Source organism: Anguilla rostrata, chromosome 8, assembly GCF_018555375.3.
Source record: "Anguilla rostrata isolate EN2019 chromosome 8, ASM1855537v3, whole genome shotgun sequence".
Lineage (NCBI taxonomy): Eukaryota > Metazoa > Chordata > Actinopteri > Anguilliformes > Anguillidae > Anguilla > Anguilla rostrata.
This window is the reverse complement of record NC_057940.1, coordinates 31578727-31596430: the sequence shown is the minus strand read 5'-3', so window position 1 is coordinate 31596430 and position 17704 is coordinate 31578727. Positions and strand designations below refer to the sequence as shown.

Genomic DNA, 17704 nt, shown 5'->3' with positions numbered 1-17704 from the left:
ACTTGTACACAATCCATTATATACTCAGTGGTCGATGGAACCCACTTTCAGTTATTTCTCTTTTTGCCAATAATCAACTGTATTAAATATTTCTACAAACTAACAGTTGATTTAGGAGCATTGATTTACTGTCGCAACAATTCAATACTGAGTAACAACATGTAGTTCAGGGAGGTGCAGTTTTCATCTGTGTTTACCGAGGCCTCTGACAGAAACAGACATAGGGATGTGTTTAAATTATCGTTAATGGTTTGTGTTCGCATTTAACCAGCCACTGATCTTCCCTATGGCTTTTCAGGTAAGAAATGTGATATATCGTATCTCTCCCTCCCATAAAAACATGTATTTGTGAGTAACTTGAACCTCGTTATATGTTCTTTGCAAGTTGTCTGGAGATGTATCTATTCATTAGCTTCAAAAGGGTGTTATGTGTCTGAATTATGCTAACGGGATCTAATTAGCGGATGCAAATGAGGTTAGTCAAAAATTTGTACTGAAACGCAGGAGAAAAGCTCCATAGGATAGTTGGAGCATGACAGCTCACCAACCGCCCCCACGCTGGGGACCAAATGTGATGGTTTGCTCCTGCTGCTACCCTGTGCCGGAGCTGGGACCGAACCATGAACACAGCCATGGGAGGGGTGCCAAGAGGGAGTGGGGCACAAGGGGGGGGGGGAAGGTAGGGGGTCATCCCAAAGCCTTGACCTTCTGGCATCCAAAATACAAATCTAAAGTGGCCACAAGACCACCATGTACATGTGTGGGCGTGAGCATGACGCAGGCTCCCCCTCTGGCCAAAAACAAATACGCTGAAGGTGACGCTACCAACTGATGGCGCTTTGGGATCCAGCGCTAAAAGGATTCACCAATGGCAGCCACCCACCGTCCTGTGCCATCCTGACATTAGCAGCACAGACTGCGACGGGCCTGGCACAGCCCAAGGTCTGGCCTCCTGTTCCCCGCAGGAGGGGAGCAGGACAGGCCAGGGGTGTGGGGTCACCGGCTCCTCTTCCCGCTCACCACGATGGGCTAAGGAGCCGGGCGGACTGGCCTTGCTTCAGAAACGGCCCTCTGGGATTGTCAAGGAAATGAAGTCTGCTTGTTCTTCGGCTTCAGTTCAGAGCAAATTCTACAAATTTTCATATCACGCAAATTCTATAATCTCATCATCTGTGTTAGCTACTACAGCGTTGGAGTCCATCTATGATTTAAGGATCAGTGAATCTGTGGCACTGCTTGTTCTCTGAATTGATGCAAGAGAACAAGAAGAGTGTGAACTGCATCCAAGCGTGCCCCACATTATCGAGATTCTACTACTGCCATATCCGCCCACACCCCCCCCACACCATTGCTCACAATATCCACCTTTGCCATGACTATCTAGCCCCTACTGAAGAAAATCTCTTTTTCTTTTTACTTTTATTTTACTTTCCCTAACTTAACTAGGTAGATCAACTGAGAACTGATTTGGTAGAGCCCTGAAATACAATAAATTTGCCCCTGACTGGGCATTTAAACACACACTGTTCTTGTAGATCAAAAAAATAAGACCCAACGTTAGCAGAGAAGGAATCCCCCCCTTCCCTGCCAACAACAGCGGAGTAGCTCGCCCTAACTGAACTCCGAAGCCCCAGCGTGCCCTCATTGACCGCCTGACTGCACAGTGAGGTGTTAAAGGTGCTGAGAGCTGGAGCGAGGTTACCCACAGGCTACACTCTCGCCCAAACCCTCAGAAGAGGCCATGACAGGAAGCTGTGAGGGGGAGTCGCAAATACGGTCCAAGCTACTAAAAAAAAAAAAAAAAGAGACAAAGAAAAAAATGAACTAATCAGTGATGCGGTTTCCTTTGATCTTCTTCTGTTCGAGCCTCCCGGTGTCAATCTTCTGTCCAGCCATCACCTTATTTTGTTCTATTTTCTCTTTGTTTAGCAGGAGCCTCCCACCGGGAGAAACATTCACATTTACACATTTAGAATATGCGCTTATCCAGAGTGACTTACACACCTTATTTGTTCATGTACAATCCATTTATAAAGCCAGCTATACTAACGTTGCTCAGGTCAAGCACTCTGCTGAAGAGGACAAGAGAAGTATCCCACCTGGGTTGCTTGTCACATTTCCTAACTGCTACACCGCACCCCTGTCCTGTCAATTAAGAGGAATCAGCATGACTCCTCTAGTTAAACCCGTCTTGGGCGGTAAAGAAAGTGCATTCCAGGTCTTCTCCGCCTTCCTCATTTCTCTCTTCACCATCTGTCTCCACTTGTCAAGTGGTCTGCCATGTTGTCTTTTTTATTAGCTGGTCACCATCTCTACTTAATGCGAGGGTGCGATAACTTGTGAGAAAGCGGAATATCTCCACCTCCTACGCTCTGCTTCAGCCACAGCTATGTCCCTGTCCCCTCATCTGGAGCTTCTGTTAGTCATCTCTTGCTCTCGCTGTGAGGAATCTCCATCGTAACCATTTAAGATAAGTAATGATAAAGCAATAAGTTCCACATCATTGATAACATTTTGTGTGATGACAGCCATGGTGACTGTCCTCTGAGCTTCTGATATAGCATCTTTTGCAAAGGATGTTTTCAAAGAAAGAATAAAATATATGCACATGAGCCAAATCATAGTTAAACTACTTTCGATTTGACAAACATTATGTTAACATGATCAATCAGTTGATCAGTCCATGCTCAGGCACATGGAACTTGAAATGGTCTTGAAATATTGTTTTCAAAAGGTACATTTCTATAAGTAACCCAGATCATCAATAACTGAAACGCATGATATTACATCCATGAAATGGGACTCAGTGACCCCAGCTTCATAATGGTATTCTTTAAAATGAAATGCTGAATGACTGAATGACTGAATGAATGAATGAAACAAAATGCTGTTTTTGATCAGGTGTAACATTTTGCATACCAATTTCGCCATTCCAGTGTGGGACTCTCGAGTCAGACCCTTATGGAGGTGTCAACTCCACCAGTGCTGGTGTGGGACGTGCTGACTTGGTGGGGAGGGGGCTGGGTTGCTGGAGAGGATGGAGGGAGAACAGACAGGTTCATTTTTCCTTACAAACACATGAGTCCAAATCCAGTCATTGCAGAACTCACCAAACTGTGCTTATAAGGAACAAAAATGAAAACTTGCTTTATAAAGTTCAAAGTCAACATTATGAACAAATGTTGATTGAATCTGGGCCTTTATCTGTGTTAGTTTGTCTAAGAAACACAACAAATGCATTTGTGGGGGAAAGAGAGTCAGTGCTTACCACACAACAGACTTTTGGTAAGAATTAGCACAGGGTTCTGGTCCAAGTACGGCCCGGCTGTTCCACTCTAACCGGGTCCAAAGCAGTCACATGACCCACAGGAGATGCCATTTGTGAGACAGAATGTTCAGCAGAGACTGGCCCATGAGCCTGGTCTTTTAAAACGTCTAACCTGTTAGCACAGAAGGACACTCAGACACTTCTCACATGATCCAAAAGAGGGAAATTCCAAGTGTGATTTTGGGGGGGCGCTGTTTTGCGTGATTACGGCGACTCACAAACGCTACTCCAGGAAGGGGACAAGAGGCTTCCATCGCCTCAGCTTTACATCGATCGTTCCCTCGATGCAAGGCAATCGGTTACCGTTGTAAGGACGCATTTTCTGTTTTTCTGAATTTTCATTTCCATTCAACTTTCCATCGCAATCACTGTCATACCCAGGACAAAATTATTTTGTCAGGTTGACCCTCTGTATCAATGAGAGACATGCGCAACATTAGCATGTTAAGAGTTCATGGACAAATAAGCAGGCGTGCCCCTAAGATGCGGTACACACGCATAACGAAGTACATGCAATGAAATACCCTGGAGTTGAGATTCTGCAGGTACATCAGTGAAAAGCCACCTCATTACTTGCGGGCCATGGCCATGTTTTAGGTGGGAGTCGCTCGCTCTCTGCAGCCTGTGTACCCTTGACTGCCAGACTCCTTCCTCCAAGGCTTGGATTCTGGAACCATCTGAACCCATCTGATGCAGCCTCTCCATCTGACTCCCAGCATCCGTCCCAGCCACGGCGAGCCGGGCGAGCGAACGCGGGCACAGACTGTTGTAAGCCATTTACATGTAAATACAGAGAGGCGGCCTGCGCCTTAGCACAATATTGAGGAGATCCTCTGCTCTTAGGACAGCCTGCAGGTCTGGGTTTCTTCCGTTTGTGTGTGTGTGCATGTGTGTGTGTGTGTGTGTGTGTGTGCGGCATGTTTCTCTGCTTCTGTATTTATGTGTGTGTGTGTGTGTGTGTTTTTGCGTGCGGTCGGCCAAATTTCAGGGAGTGTTTAAATACAGTTCTGTTCTGGGGACTAATTGCACATTGATTCGAAAACCATACCCTCAGAAAAGCAAATAAATATTACGGGGTTGGATTCCTCCCGAGGCAGTGGAAGATGAACATTGAGCCCAGCAGCAGTGTCACACCTAGCCAGGCTTTATGCCCGTAGCCTTCTGTTTCCTGACCTCTGCACCTTCCTGCTGCCAAGCCTTTCTTTAAAGCGCATGCTCATCATACACGACCTTTAAAGAACCTGCACCCATAATATCCACAGGAATGCCTTGTTGTGAGGTCAGCCTGAATCCTTCATGCATGCATATCGCATCCCCTCCCTCAGCATATGCCTGTGTTGTCGGCTGGAGTTATTGCCCTCCATGCTTCATTAGAGGTTTTCATACCAGGAGTGAGAAGTGTCAAAACTCGACATTCTCACTTCTGACTGACTGATTTAACTACATTGTGGAAAGAGGTGAACATTGCTGTGGTGTAAATTTCTTTGTGTTTCCCATCCAAAAAAAGAAATGCAATTTCTGAGTCAGGGTTTGCGATGTGATAAAAGCCCACCTTGTAACGGCCTGATAGCACATGTGTGATGTGTGCCAGAGGTGACCTGGTCACTGCGGTTCAGTGATGTGCTAGCCTGTGCCCCCGCTGCCACAGGAAGTGGGTCTATTCGAAACGGGTCTTCTTAGGTTCGAAACTGCTCTGCCTTCCGAAAAACATTTACATCTATTGCTTCAGTATTACAAACATTTATTGAATCTATGCCAAGCAGCCCAATTTAAACAAAGGATCTGTTTGGCCCTAGTCCACCCTTGTGTTTCCATTTCACCTGTACTTTCCAGGTACCACACCATGCAGGCTTTGGCTCCATCCATAGCATTTTTAGCATACGTTAGTGAGATGCCATAATAAACAAATACAGACAATACATATTCTTTCGCCTTCCCCAATACATGCCATGCGGCTTAGCTTTCTGCAGGCTTTAGTGATTCATTCTGTAAAGGTGTAACTTGAAGTCATGCTGGGAGTCACTGGATCAAGCACAACAGGTGGGCAGCATGCATACCCCATTCTGATAAGGGCAGAAGCCACAAGCCATGAGCATCTCCTGAATGGCGAATGCAAGCACAGGAATATGATTTTGCACTGCACAGCAGCTTTACATTGGATTACCATTGCTTCAGACAACATCACACACACGCACACACACACACACACACACACCTACACACGCACACATGCACACACATACACAGTGCCGCTGATTTGTAGGAGCTTATCGCAGGATAGTGTAAAATCAGCTCGTATCCATCACAGATATGTTCACTGCCTGTTGGATGGGCAAACTGATTGATCTACGATGCCTTGCTTTATGCTAAGTAACCTTTAGGTGACAATATAGTTCTGAAATACAAAACTTTGGTAGCAGAAAGATACAAGCTTGGTCAATGCTGTTGTCCTTGAGGAAAGTGCTCAGTCAGTTGTGAGAATATCTAGCCATATAAATGGAAACTATGTTAGTGAAAGCTTCCCTGATTAAAGGTGTCTGCTAAGCCCTGATGTCATTTAGACATTACTCCACATATAACAGCCAGCGCTGATGGCCCAACTGTGTGTTAAATCAGATTACAGAACGCAGATTAGAAGCCGACAGAGCGCTACCAGAGGTAAATCTGGGCCATTCCTTCAAGCCATAATTCCTTTACTGGCTTCTTTATTATGGAAATGCTCTGATCTAGCAGTAACAGCTCAGCCCCTTGTGGAATCAGGACTGTCCCCTTCCTATCCCTCTAGGCAGCTAGAGAAGGAGGTTGTTGAGATATCAAAACCATTTTCAGTGAGTGATGGGCCTCCATTTTACGTTTAGGGTTAAGAAGATAATTTATTTGGGACTGAAAAGCAACTTCCTACAGTCAACCTATCTATCCACAGAGCCCTGAATCAAATTACCCCTCCACACAAATAACTATTTTCAGGCCTTACAATTTCTGCTGGTAATTGTTCGACAAATTATGCATTTCGGAAATGTTATTGTGTTATTTAAGTGTTTCTGATCATCATATAGCAGTGATGCCCACCTACATTTCAAAAGCATTTTGTTGTAAACCCCCCCCCCCAAAAAAAAAAATTAATTTCCAACTCAGAAGCTAACATTTTTTCTTATTTTATTGACTATTTACAAATGTGTGCTTGCATTTGTATATTGGCAGGAGCTCTTAAGATCTGTGTTTATGTGCCCAAGTTGTTTCAGCACTGTGGGAAAGAATGTTGAAGTTGAAAGTTGAATGAAGTGTGTCCACGGAGTTGACCGTGGCAAGGCGACAGCGAGAAAGGATATGGATAACACGCCACACGCATCGCACATGCTAGAGGAAATATTTTACTCTCCTTACTTTCTAAAACACAACGACAGCATTAGAGAGTAGAGAAAGCTCGGCAGCCACAGCGTGCCGTACTTGGTCGGTTTCCCAGCATGCCTCCTGCCGGGGGTCTCGTGCACAGAGATCCACTGATGAGACTGCGTTATTAGTCTTCGCGCCGAGGAACATCGATTCACTCTCAAGCAAAGGCTATAGCCGCCGTTTTTGGCCCATAGAAATTGGAATGTTTTCCTTTCATGTGTTCTACTGATTATCTGCTCTGACAACAATATGGTAAGACTTCCCTTCCCCTGTCGTGCTGCCCCTGGCCCCGGGCCATCAAAGGGTCAACTGAAACACACGAGATGTTTCTAGGTGGTCAAGCAACACGCTGGCAGGTCAAAACGGGAGCTCCTTTGCAGTAGGATGTTAACTCCTACCTACTTTTATAACGGATTTAAGTGTATGTGGTACATAAATCACATTTATTTTGTTCACTGGTTCAAACAGCATTTGTTAAATGTGTTTGTTTTGTAGAAATGCGGCAGAGCTTTCTTAAGTGGTAACCTGTGTTGTTCATTCGAGTGGGGTTGAATGTAAAATATGATTATTGGTAGTGAAGTAGTAGCTATTTTTTTTTTGCTAAATAAAATATGGCGCATTTCTATTAAGCTCCCTTTAATTGGGTATCTACTGTCTGCAAAGTATCGTTAGGTTTACTCCAACTCTCACTCGCTGTCATACGGTAGTCCCAATATTCGAGGAGGGAGAGCAAATAGGGGTGTAAAGAGATCGGTGCTCGGGGTGCAATGAAATTTTAATGTCACTTCTTGTCTGTGCGTGGAAGTGTGATTTGTCAGGTCAGAGGATGGCTATCCACAGGTCTGTGGCTTTGATTTTCTCTCACCGATCACGCGTATCTATCGACTGCCATTCATCAGTAAAAACTGTTTTTAAAATTCATTTCACTATTTACAGGTGAGGTGAAAGCAGGACTTTATTTGGTCAATAGAGCAGGTGGAGAAACAAGAGCATAAGAGAGGAGAAATCAATTTCCAAAAATAAATAAATAATACTGCGCTGCTTTTATGGCCTGCCACTCTAGCGATGTTAATATATAATATTTTACATGCACATTTTCTTAAATCTGTCCTCTGCCTTAGTAACGGATTCTTTGTCCCACTGCGATGTGATCAAAGGCTCATGGAAGAGTGTAGAATTAGGCCTTCCCTTGTCCCTATCATTGGGTCTTATTGGGCTGAGCCTTTGAGATTATCTGTTGTTTACTGGACTGTTGCTCCATCTTCCTTTGTTTTGCATTACTTCAGTAGAAGTACTAATTTATCACTGGAAGCAATTCCTGTAGGAAAGCTTCATTTGGATTGCACAACACTCTTAAAATATCGCAGCCACAGATTGTATTTTGTATGTAGGTTCAGCAGAGAAGGGCCTCTGCTATTCTTTGTAAATGGTTTGTCAGAATTGTATGTGCTCCAGACACTTTATGCCACCAAAGCCTCTGAGATTAAGGAAAAAGAACATAAAAGACCATCCCTTGTGGATTCACCCCAACCAGTCTAAAAGGAAAGTATTGATTTTGAGTTACCCTGTTTCAACCCCTGCTGTCTTCCACTGTAATAATTTGTAAAAAAAAAAAAAAAAAATTAAAAAAAAAAAAAAAAGAAGTAGATTTTGGGATTGGGGGTTGGGGTCGGGTCTTTGAACAGAGAAAGGAGGACATTTTTATAAATCAGTTCCTAAATGACAGGCAGCCATGCGTCAATCTTTGACAATTATGTGGACAAAAGTGCATCCTGGGACCTCCCAGACCACCAAGGCCTTGACTGACATATCCCGCATTGCCTCAGAAGACCTCAGAATACCCAGTGGGCATATTTTTATTTCCTCTTTACACCCATGAGTCAATCATGTTCCAGCTGCGTGCTCTTGTACAGCTTTTCACAGATTTCTGTCCCTGTTCCCCCAATTCCACCCATCTTACACCCCCCCCCCCCCCTCCCCCTTCCACACCCTCCCCACCCCAAATACACACACAGGTTATTCCACACTCGTAGTCTAATAACACACACATGCAGATAAACACTTATTTTCACCTCCGATACAAAAATGCATTTGTATAATACAGTTTAGTTACTTGTCCAGTCTAAAAGACAAACATTGTCATATGGTGTGCTGTTGTGGTAATATTATGCAATTTTTGCTTTAAAAACATTCAAAAGAAATGTTTTTAGCTAGCAGTGCATAGATATATACTATTTTGGTTGGAGAATAATTATATGAATGTAGAATGATGGGAAGCATACTATATGCAACATACAACATGTGTGCCCCTTACGTCCAGGCATGGCTGGCCTGTGCTCTTGCAAAAAACAGATGAAACAGTAGTGACTGTGTCAAGTGTGCACAAATACACAGCAATATGAAGGCTGGTGAAGCAAACTTAGCTTTGCTTATTTCTATGAGATGTGATATATGCATGAATATATCAAATTCATGCCTAACAACACTGATAGTCATCAATCACTTTTCAAGCGGTGGTCTTTGCAACAGGTGGCCTGACAGTTATTGTCAGCTGTAACCATTGCTTAGTTGAAGACACATCTTGTATGTACAGCAACACAATCAACCCAATGAAACAGATGCTCATTTGCAACTAATTCACACACTTACTCCAATGAGATATGTGAGGATCAGTACTGTATCCATACCAGATTACTTACACTTGTTCTGTTCTAGCATACAATGTGGTAACCAGTAGGCTTCCAATATAATGTTAAAAGAGAATGGAAAAAAATATGATAACTAGGAAGGTGTGTCTCTTTTCATATACACAGAAAAACTATGATTGTTAAATAAACTCATACAGAGTTTAAATACGTCCGTTAGGGCACAGATATAGTCTGTTAAAGTTTTAAGTACTTTCACAGAATTGAGAAAAGTATTTTCTTGAAGTTGATTTTGCTATTTATGTTCATCCTGTAGTTTTCTAAATAAGGCTGATAAATGACCAACTCCATGTGGTTGTTTTGTCTGCAAGTGTCTTATCTGTTGTCATGTTTTTGTGTTTTGTGTGGACCCCAGGAAGAGTAGCTGATGTTCTGCATCAGCTAATGGGGATCCTAATAAAATCCTAAATCCTAAACTTGCCCTGTGTTTGTGTGTCTCACTATCACATGAGAGTGCAAATATCATTTAGGCAATCTATGTGAAGTCTGTCTTTTTACCTTTTTTTAAGAAACAGTAAAATATATGTATGCTAATTTCAGTCATTGTTTTTTGAATCAACTTTTGCCTAGCCTATATTTTATTTGTGTTGTTTTCTAATTTTTTGAAATATATTCAGTTTTTAGTAAGCTGCACTTCAGTTTCCATATGTTATTACTCTATTTAAAAAAAAAATTAAGCTATGCTATCTAGTGTTTTCCTGTATCATAATATTTCAAGTTAACACAGTTTGACAATATCTAGCCAAGGCAATACAAGTAGAACATATACAGTACAGTGTGCAGCGATAAATAAACTCTTACAGAGTGCATACGGTCCCTATTGGACTCTGTTAGAGTTGAATTATCACATGACATTTTATTCTGTAAATACAAATATGTAATACCCTGCCAATAGGCCAACATTTCAACAGTTCATTTCCAACTTATCTGGTTGCTTTAAAAAAAAGAAACAATTGAATGTATTTCTTCGTAGGTTCATTGATAAATGTCACACACACAGTTCACACAATGAGAGTCCCTAGCTGATAACAGTATTTATGACCCACGGAAGCCTGATGTGACCCACCGGATTCTAGACGCATTTCCATATCACCAATGCGCACGTGTATTAGCAGTTTTAATAATGCCGTGTTTCCTTGCGGGGCTGTCTCTTCGCGCTATATCACGAGTTCCCTCAGTCGGAAAAATAATTGGCCGTTTTCCTTCTGCTTTTATAAGGGCGATCCGGGGGGATTTATATTCGGCGCTCTCTCCTCGTATAACTAACTGGTTGATTATCCATACGTTCTATATTCAGTCAGACAGAGAATTAGCATTCAACTGATTTTTACAAGTTTGGGATTTCCTCAGAATTGGTAGTACATTTACAATGGGTTTAATTGTCTAGATCAATTGTACATCAGCCTACTTATAATCTGATGCTTATGATGGACTATGGGCTATAGGCTACTTTTCTCACATGCATTTTGCCAGTGCTGCCCAGAAGTGCTGCAATTTTTGAGGGATATTTCATTTAATCATTTAACCACCCAGCATTGATTGGCGCGGGCAGGCCTATGTTGTAATCGGGAATATATATTCATTTCATTAGGCTACTGAATTAAAGACGGAGCGGGCATGGTTGTAAAATTAGACACCATTTATGACTTCATAAAAGTAGCTAAGCAGGCAAGACATTTTCCATACAGCGCCACTCAGCCTACTCGCTTAGACCGTGTGGTCGCCTACCTATAAGATCTGCCACTCGCTCTAAAGACAAGCCTGAAGTGGAATTCCGACCAAGGAGAAGGGGAATTCTCATCATTCTAACTTAAAGCCCCACATTTTCTTATTTGTTCAGTTAACAGTGAATGGTTTAACTTCCAACAAAATCAACAAATGTGAACTTATACATGTACATGTATATAGGCTACATACACAATATTGTGTGCGCGTGTGTGTGTGTGTGTGTATATATATATATATACACACACACACACAATATTTATATGTACATTGGGACTGTACATTGTTTGAAATATTGTTTTATATTCATGGATAATTTTAAGACAGGTGATAGCCTCTGTAAATGAAATATGCTGGAAATTATTGTAATCGTTAAGCACATTTGTTGGTTGATTCGCGAACCATAAACAAAATGAACACGTGTCTGTGATAAAGACGCCCGATATTAGAAATTTGTTGTACTTGGTCCTTGTCTTTGAAACTACAGCGTTTTCCGCAAACAGAAGAGCAACCGAGATCGAATACGCTTTGGCTTCCTGAGGTTAAACCACAGTGCACGAATAGAGAATTCAAGTTTGACGCGTCACTGTACGCTGTCCACACAGTTTAAAGTGCTCAGGAACGCAGTTTAATGTTTTTATTACCATTATTATTTTGATAATTTTGCATTTCCTTTTTAATGTGCAATACATATAATGCGCGAGAGTTTGAACGTTAAAGTAACCAATATAATACAGAATAAAATAAAACAGAATATTGATAAGTTATAATTCGATTTTAGGCTTTTTAGCTAATAATAATAATAATAATAATAATAATCAGCTAAAATGATCAATGAATCGAAGATGTATTCACATGGCTCTTCAAATAGCTCTGTAGCAACCCATGTTAATCAGTGTATGTCTAATTAAATTAATGTCAGCCCGTTTGGCCAATGGGCAAGGAAATCGAAGTATGTGGGCAATGCCATGGGAATCCAGAAGCACCGCCCATGACGCTTGCCGCACATTGTAAGTGTGAATAAGGCGATCATATATAAGAGCCCTGAAACAATTTTGTCACTTGCAGATTATAACAAGAGTTGTGAAAACCTGGAGGTGTGGCTGACTAGGTCAACCGTGGTGAGCAGCAGGGAAACGCACACACGGAAAATAGGTACCAAGAGCGACAGTCATTGCTTTTTGGTCGTCTTTTATTTAGTTGGACTCCTTTTATTTTTCCCTGATCGTTTTTTGCTTAAATCATGCAGTTGGAATCAATTTTGCCCAGTGCGCCTATCAACTTGCCGAAGACCTTTTATAATGTCACATCAACAGAAAGCAATAATAACAGTCCTGGATCAACGCAGCTAGAATTTCAGGAGGGGAATCGGACAGAAACCGAATCAGCGAACGGTCCCAAAAAGTACTTAAGCGGAGGGGGAAATGCTATGATAAACGAGGGAGAAGGTGAGACGTTTTCCGGGAATAAATCCGCTCCTGATGGAAGAAAAAGTTCACCGGTCATTGTTGAGGACGACCTCTCAACTGGCCGTCGGTACAACATAGACGAACTTAGTTCTGATAGATACTTTATTTCATCGTCCCAGCCGCCTTCAGATGCGGCGAATCCCTGTTCACTCTTCCCCTATGCAGGGCAGACCGGGACAGTTTATACCGGGGCAAATGGATCCAGATACTCGGCCTCGCTTCACTATGGATCAGTCCTGCCGCCGACTGGGTTCTCGTCTGCCGTTTGTGCCGGACGCAGTCAGTTTGGCGCTGGGTATCAGTTTGGACAGGGTCCGGGTTGTCTCTACCCCTCATACCCTGGGACAGGTTCAAGTATAGGCTCCATGCCTATCGCGGGGACAGGCGCTGGCTCTCGAGCACAGGTCTATCTCTGCAACCGACCGCTGTGGCTGAAGTTTCACCGACATCAAACGGAGATGATAATCACCAAGCAGGGCAGGTAAGAGTCACGGGGTGATTGTGCCACTGCTGGTAGAATGTATTGGGACACGTTTTGTCAATGTATCTCGTTCACAACACATCCATCGAACGTGGCGATTCATTTATTCTGTTCATAATTCTCAATGTGGGCTAGATACTCTTGAAGTATCAAAATTATAATCATATGTTCTCTGTTCTGCGAACATATTAAGGGACATTTGATACGACATTAAGCTCTAGTTCATAGCCCAAGTACAATAACTTGTCGTAGATTTTATGTGTTCTTGTCGAAAGAATTTACACATTTACTTGCTAAACTTGACGTAGGCTACAACACTGGTCTGATGTACAGTATGCTGCTATTTTAGGGTGAATATATTTGAGAAAACATGGGCTTGTTTTTGATTGTAATCGGCGACCAATATTTTATACGTCAGCGTGTAATAAACAAATGTATGTAAACTCCTCACCAGAAGATTAAGTTTTCCCTATACGGCTTTGACACTTGAAATTCTGAACATGCTGTTTTGGGTGTCTACAGGCGGATGTTCCCATTCCTTAGTTTCAACATCGCCGGACTGAACCTTACAGCGCATTACAATGTCTTTGTCGAAGTTGTGTTGGCCGATCCAAACCACTGGCGATTCCAAGGAGGAAAATGGGTCACCTGTGGAAAAGCGGATAATAACATGCAAGGTAGGACTGTGTAAGATAATGCGGCAGGCTCGTGTCAAACAACTGTATACAATAGAAAAGTTTTTTTTTCTTTCTATGCGTATATTTGCTTGGTTTCTTAATATTAATACAAACTGTTTTTAAGTTGTGAGTACTAAATATTTATTGTACGCTGCACATTTTATTTAGCAAGAAAATGTAGGCTACTGTAACAGTACGTTTTCAAAAATTATTTTAGAAACGGTATGAAAATAGAAAGATTTTGGTATTTTTGGTATCAGCGTTAATAAAGTCAGCATTCTGTTTTTTTTTTTTTACACAAATGTGCACAATAAAAGAATATTTGTTAATTGTTTGGTATTTAGTCTGGGAATTGTAACATTAAATATTTAGGTCAGTCATTCATGCATTTTTATGTGCAGATATGCGTGCATTTTAAAATTTCTAATGTGCGTCCTTTTTTGTACAAATTCAATTCTTTGAATTCGCAAATTTCATGTAGACTACAATAATAATAATGATGACAACAACAACAACAACAATAATAATAATAATAATAATAATAATAATAATAGCACAATGTGCACATTAGAAGAAAATTTTTTTAGAGTAGCCTACAGAGGAAAAATATAAGAATAAAAGGACATTTTAATCGTCATTCACCTTTCAGTAGTTGCGTATTTCAAAAAGCCGAAAGTCGGGCACTTCCGTAGCAGGATTCTGTGTACTTGCTCGACAGTATTACTGTTTTACAAAAACGTGTCCTTCTCAGCATTAATTTCAAGATCCTCAGATAAGAATGAGCTTATCGTGATATAGGTCTATATTGTCAAATACAAGTTGTAATAAGTAATTTTAGAACTTCAATCAAAAATGCGTTTATTGATGTTGTCAGCACATGTAGTTGTAGGACAAAAGAATCACCAGGTTGTGGTTAATAAATGCAAACAAAGCTTTCACCAGTCGAACATACATTTTCACCATATTACGCTCAGTGGCGAAATATTCGTGTCTACGATTAACTTTGTTTTACTAAACACTATGTTGTACAAGGCGATGTGCAATCCACACGAAAACAGTTCGTTTTCGTTTAGCGATCCTTAGTGATATTGAATTCAGTTGATACAGTTAGCATACTGTCGGTATAAATTTTTCTGTAAATTTTTGGCCTTTATAAAACCGAAGCTTCGTTCTGAAAATGTCGAAAGGTACGTTTAAGGTCAAGGAACATGTTTTATGGAACGGAATCCTATACTTAAATACAATTTAAAAATAAACGAAAATAATTCATTTATTTTCAGAAGAAAAATAAATAAATAAAATTAAATATCAAAACATTTTAGGTAACAAGATGTATGTCCACCCTGAATCGCCAAACACGGGAGCCCATTGGATGAGGCAGGAGATCTCCTTCGGCAAGCTGAAATTGACGAACAATAAAGGCGCCAATAACAACAACTCACAGGTGAATCCACGTGCTGTTTTGTGGTGTTTTGTTGCTGGAAAATTCAGAGAGCTGCTGAATGCATCTTGCTACTTGTAACTTTCACAGTTGTTTTTATCTTGGATTGAATCTCCTGAAGCATTAAGTTAATCAATTCATCGAGCCGGATTCAGGGTGTCATAATATATAAAGATTCTCCAAGAAAGAAAACAATCAGAAAATAGCAAACTTATTACTTTGTAATATTTTGAATGTATAAATTTGTCCCAGTTTAGATTATCAGTTTGATCTAATGACATAGCACCTCAGAAAGGCATCTGACATGAGATGGGCTTCCCTGATCTTTATGCCTTGGTTTCTGCTGTGTTGTATTGTCTCTCTGAAGGAAGTTAATTCCTATCCAGATCTCTTATGATTATCAATATATCCTCTGTGTTTAACCCAGGAGAGTTTGTGGTTACTCAGTGGAGAGTACGTGATGGAAATGAATTGACCTCTAACCTCTAGAGCCTATCCCTTTCCTCTGTGTTTTCATACTTGACATCTTCGTTTCTGACTTTCCCCAGATGATTGTTCTCCAATCCCTGCACAAATACCAGCCTCGGCTGCACATTGTGGAAGTCACAGAGGACGGGGTGGAAGACATGAGCAGCGAGGCCAAGACGCAAACCTTCACATTTCCGGAGAACCAGTTCATCGCCGTCACCGCTTACCAGAACACAGACGTAAGCTGCCCCTCATGCCTGCTGCTTCCAAACAGTCATCCAACGTGCTTGCCTGCTTTAGCTACTGGCGATGAGGGCCACTAAGCGCTTTTGTCTGATTTCCAGATCACGCAGCTGAAAATCGATCACAACCCTTTTGCCAAAGGCTTCAGAGACAATTATGATTCGTAAGTACCTTTGTTCTTGACACAGTTCAAATAAAATAAAATTCAGTTTACTTAGCAGTGCATTAAACAAACTTGGGAAGGTTTGTGTGGTGTGATGCAGCTTAAACACAATTCACTTCTGAAAGTTGCTTTATATTCAAATTGTTTTGTGGCTTTTGTACATCCTGTATGAAAAGGACACACAGGATGGACAATGGCTTTTGATAATAATAGTAACAATAATAATAATATTTACAAAGGGTGAGTACTGATTAAAACAGCCCATAGTCTCTCTCACTCTTTCATAGTTTCTCTTGGTTCTCTCATGTCAGAATGTACCAGGCTCCAGAGAACGACAGGCTGACTCCGTCCCCCACGGACGGGCCGCGCTCGCACCAGATCGTGCCGGGGGCCCGCTACGCCATGCAGCCTTTCTTCCAGGACCAGTTTGTCAACAACCTGCCCCAGAACCGCTTCTACAACGGCGAGCGCGCCGTGCCGCAGACCAATGGCATCCTGTCCCCGCAGGCCGAGGAGGCCGCGCCCGCGTCCACGCAGCGCTGGTTCGTCACCCCGGTGCAGCAGGCCGGCTCCAACAAGCTGGACCTGACCTACGACAGCGACTACTCCGCCGGAGGCCTGCTGCCGTACGGCATCAAGTCCCTCAACCTGCAGACCAGCCACGCCCTCGGCTACTACCCGGACTCCGCCTTCGCGTCCATGGCGGCGGGGTGGGGGTCCAGGGGCACTTACCAGCGCAAGATGACCACCGGCCTGCCCTGGTCCCCGAGGCCCAGCCCCCCAAGCTTCCCCGAAGACCACCTGTCCAACAAGGACAAGCTTCGGGAGGAGAGCGCCAGCGCCTCTCCCTGGGTCGAGACCCCCCACTCCCTAAAATCCGTGGACTCTGTGGACTCTGGGATCTACTCCATGGTCTGCAAGCGCAGGCGTGTGTCTCCCACCAGCTCCAGCACAGAGAACTCTCCCTCGATCAAATGTGAGGATCTGAACACTGACGATTACAGCAAGGAGAGCCACAAAGGCATGGGATACTATGCCTTCTACACAAGCCCTTAAAATATTCCACTATTTTTATGTCTTTGTTCCATTTTGTTTTTGTATTTCTGTTGGAGTGCTGCCCATCATCCCTTGCTAGCCTGCAGTATGCCCCTACACTTTAACTGGTTCTTTTTTTTCCTGAAAGTGCCAAAGCTTTTAACTATCTTAGAAAACCCTGCTTATTTCCTCTCATTGTGGCCAATGTTTTTATGCATGCCCTCCATGGAACTTATTTTATACAAATGTGATTTTTTTATTTATTGAAGTTTTTTGTGCACTATAGAATGTGAAGTATCTTGTACAAAATGTCTACCTGGCAGTGTTATGAAAACTGGAATTAAAAAAAAAACTCAGCATACTTACTTTTCTCCTGAAGTTTTTTAAAATTTTCTTTTTTAATTAATACATTGCATTTCTTGCTTTATGCAAAATCGTATATTGTGCACTGGCATTTGTGAATAAAGAACTGTTTAAAATGTAATTCGATAAAAAAAATCTGGAATTATTCTTATTTAGCCTTTTTCTTGAAATGTCCATATGAGACATGAAATACAGGCCTATATTTTAAATCGG

The 17704-nt window shown here is 42.0% G+C and overlaps 2 protein-coding genes across 2 annotated transcripts in view; one reads left to right on the top strand and one right to left on the bottom strand.

Moving 5' to 3' along the window:
- The window catches only part of LOC135261416 (RNA-binding motif, single-stranded-interacting protein 3-like), a 299499-nt gene that overhangs the window by 267460 nt on the left and 14335 nt on the right, over nt 1-17704 (bottom strand). The gene's annotated exons all lie outside the window — the stretch shown is intronic.
- Nucleotides 12207-17489, top strand: LOC135261415 (eomesodermin-like). The gene is made up of 6 exons (XM_064347699.1): nt 12207-13101; nt 13624-13778; nt 15101-15222; nt 15768-15926; nt 16032-16093; nt 16405-17489. Exons 1-6 carry the CDS (start codon nt 12395-12397, stop codon nt 17147-17149), a joined length of 1950 nt encoding a protein of 649 aa, XP_064203769.1. The 5' UTR covers nt 12207-12394; the 3' UTR covers nt 17150-17489.

Bases quoted from the DNA above. Each gene is read 5' to 3' on its own strand.
- LOC135261415 (XM_064347699.1), top strand. From the start codon at position 12,395: ATGCAGTTGGAATCAATTTTGCCCAGTGCGCCTATCAACTTGCCGAAG. The intron at 15,223-15,767 runs GTGAATCCACGT...GACTTTCCCCAG, and splicing joins CCAATAACAACAACTCACAG to ATGATTGTTCTCCAATCCCT. The intron at 16,094-16,404 runs GTAAGTACCTTT...CTCTCATGTCAG, and splicing joins TTCAGAGACAATTATGATTC to AATGTACCAGGCTCCAGAGA.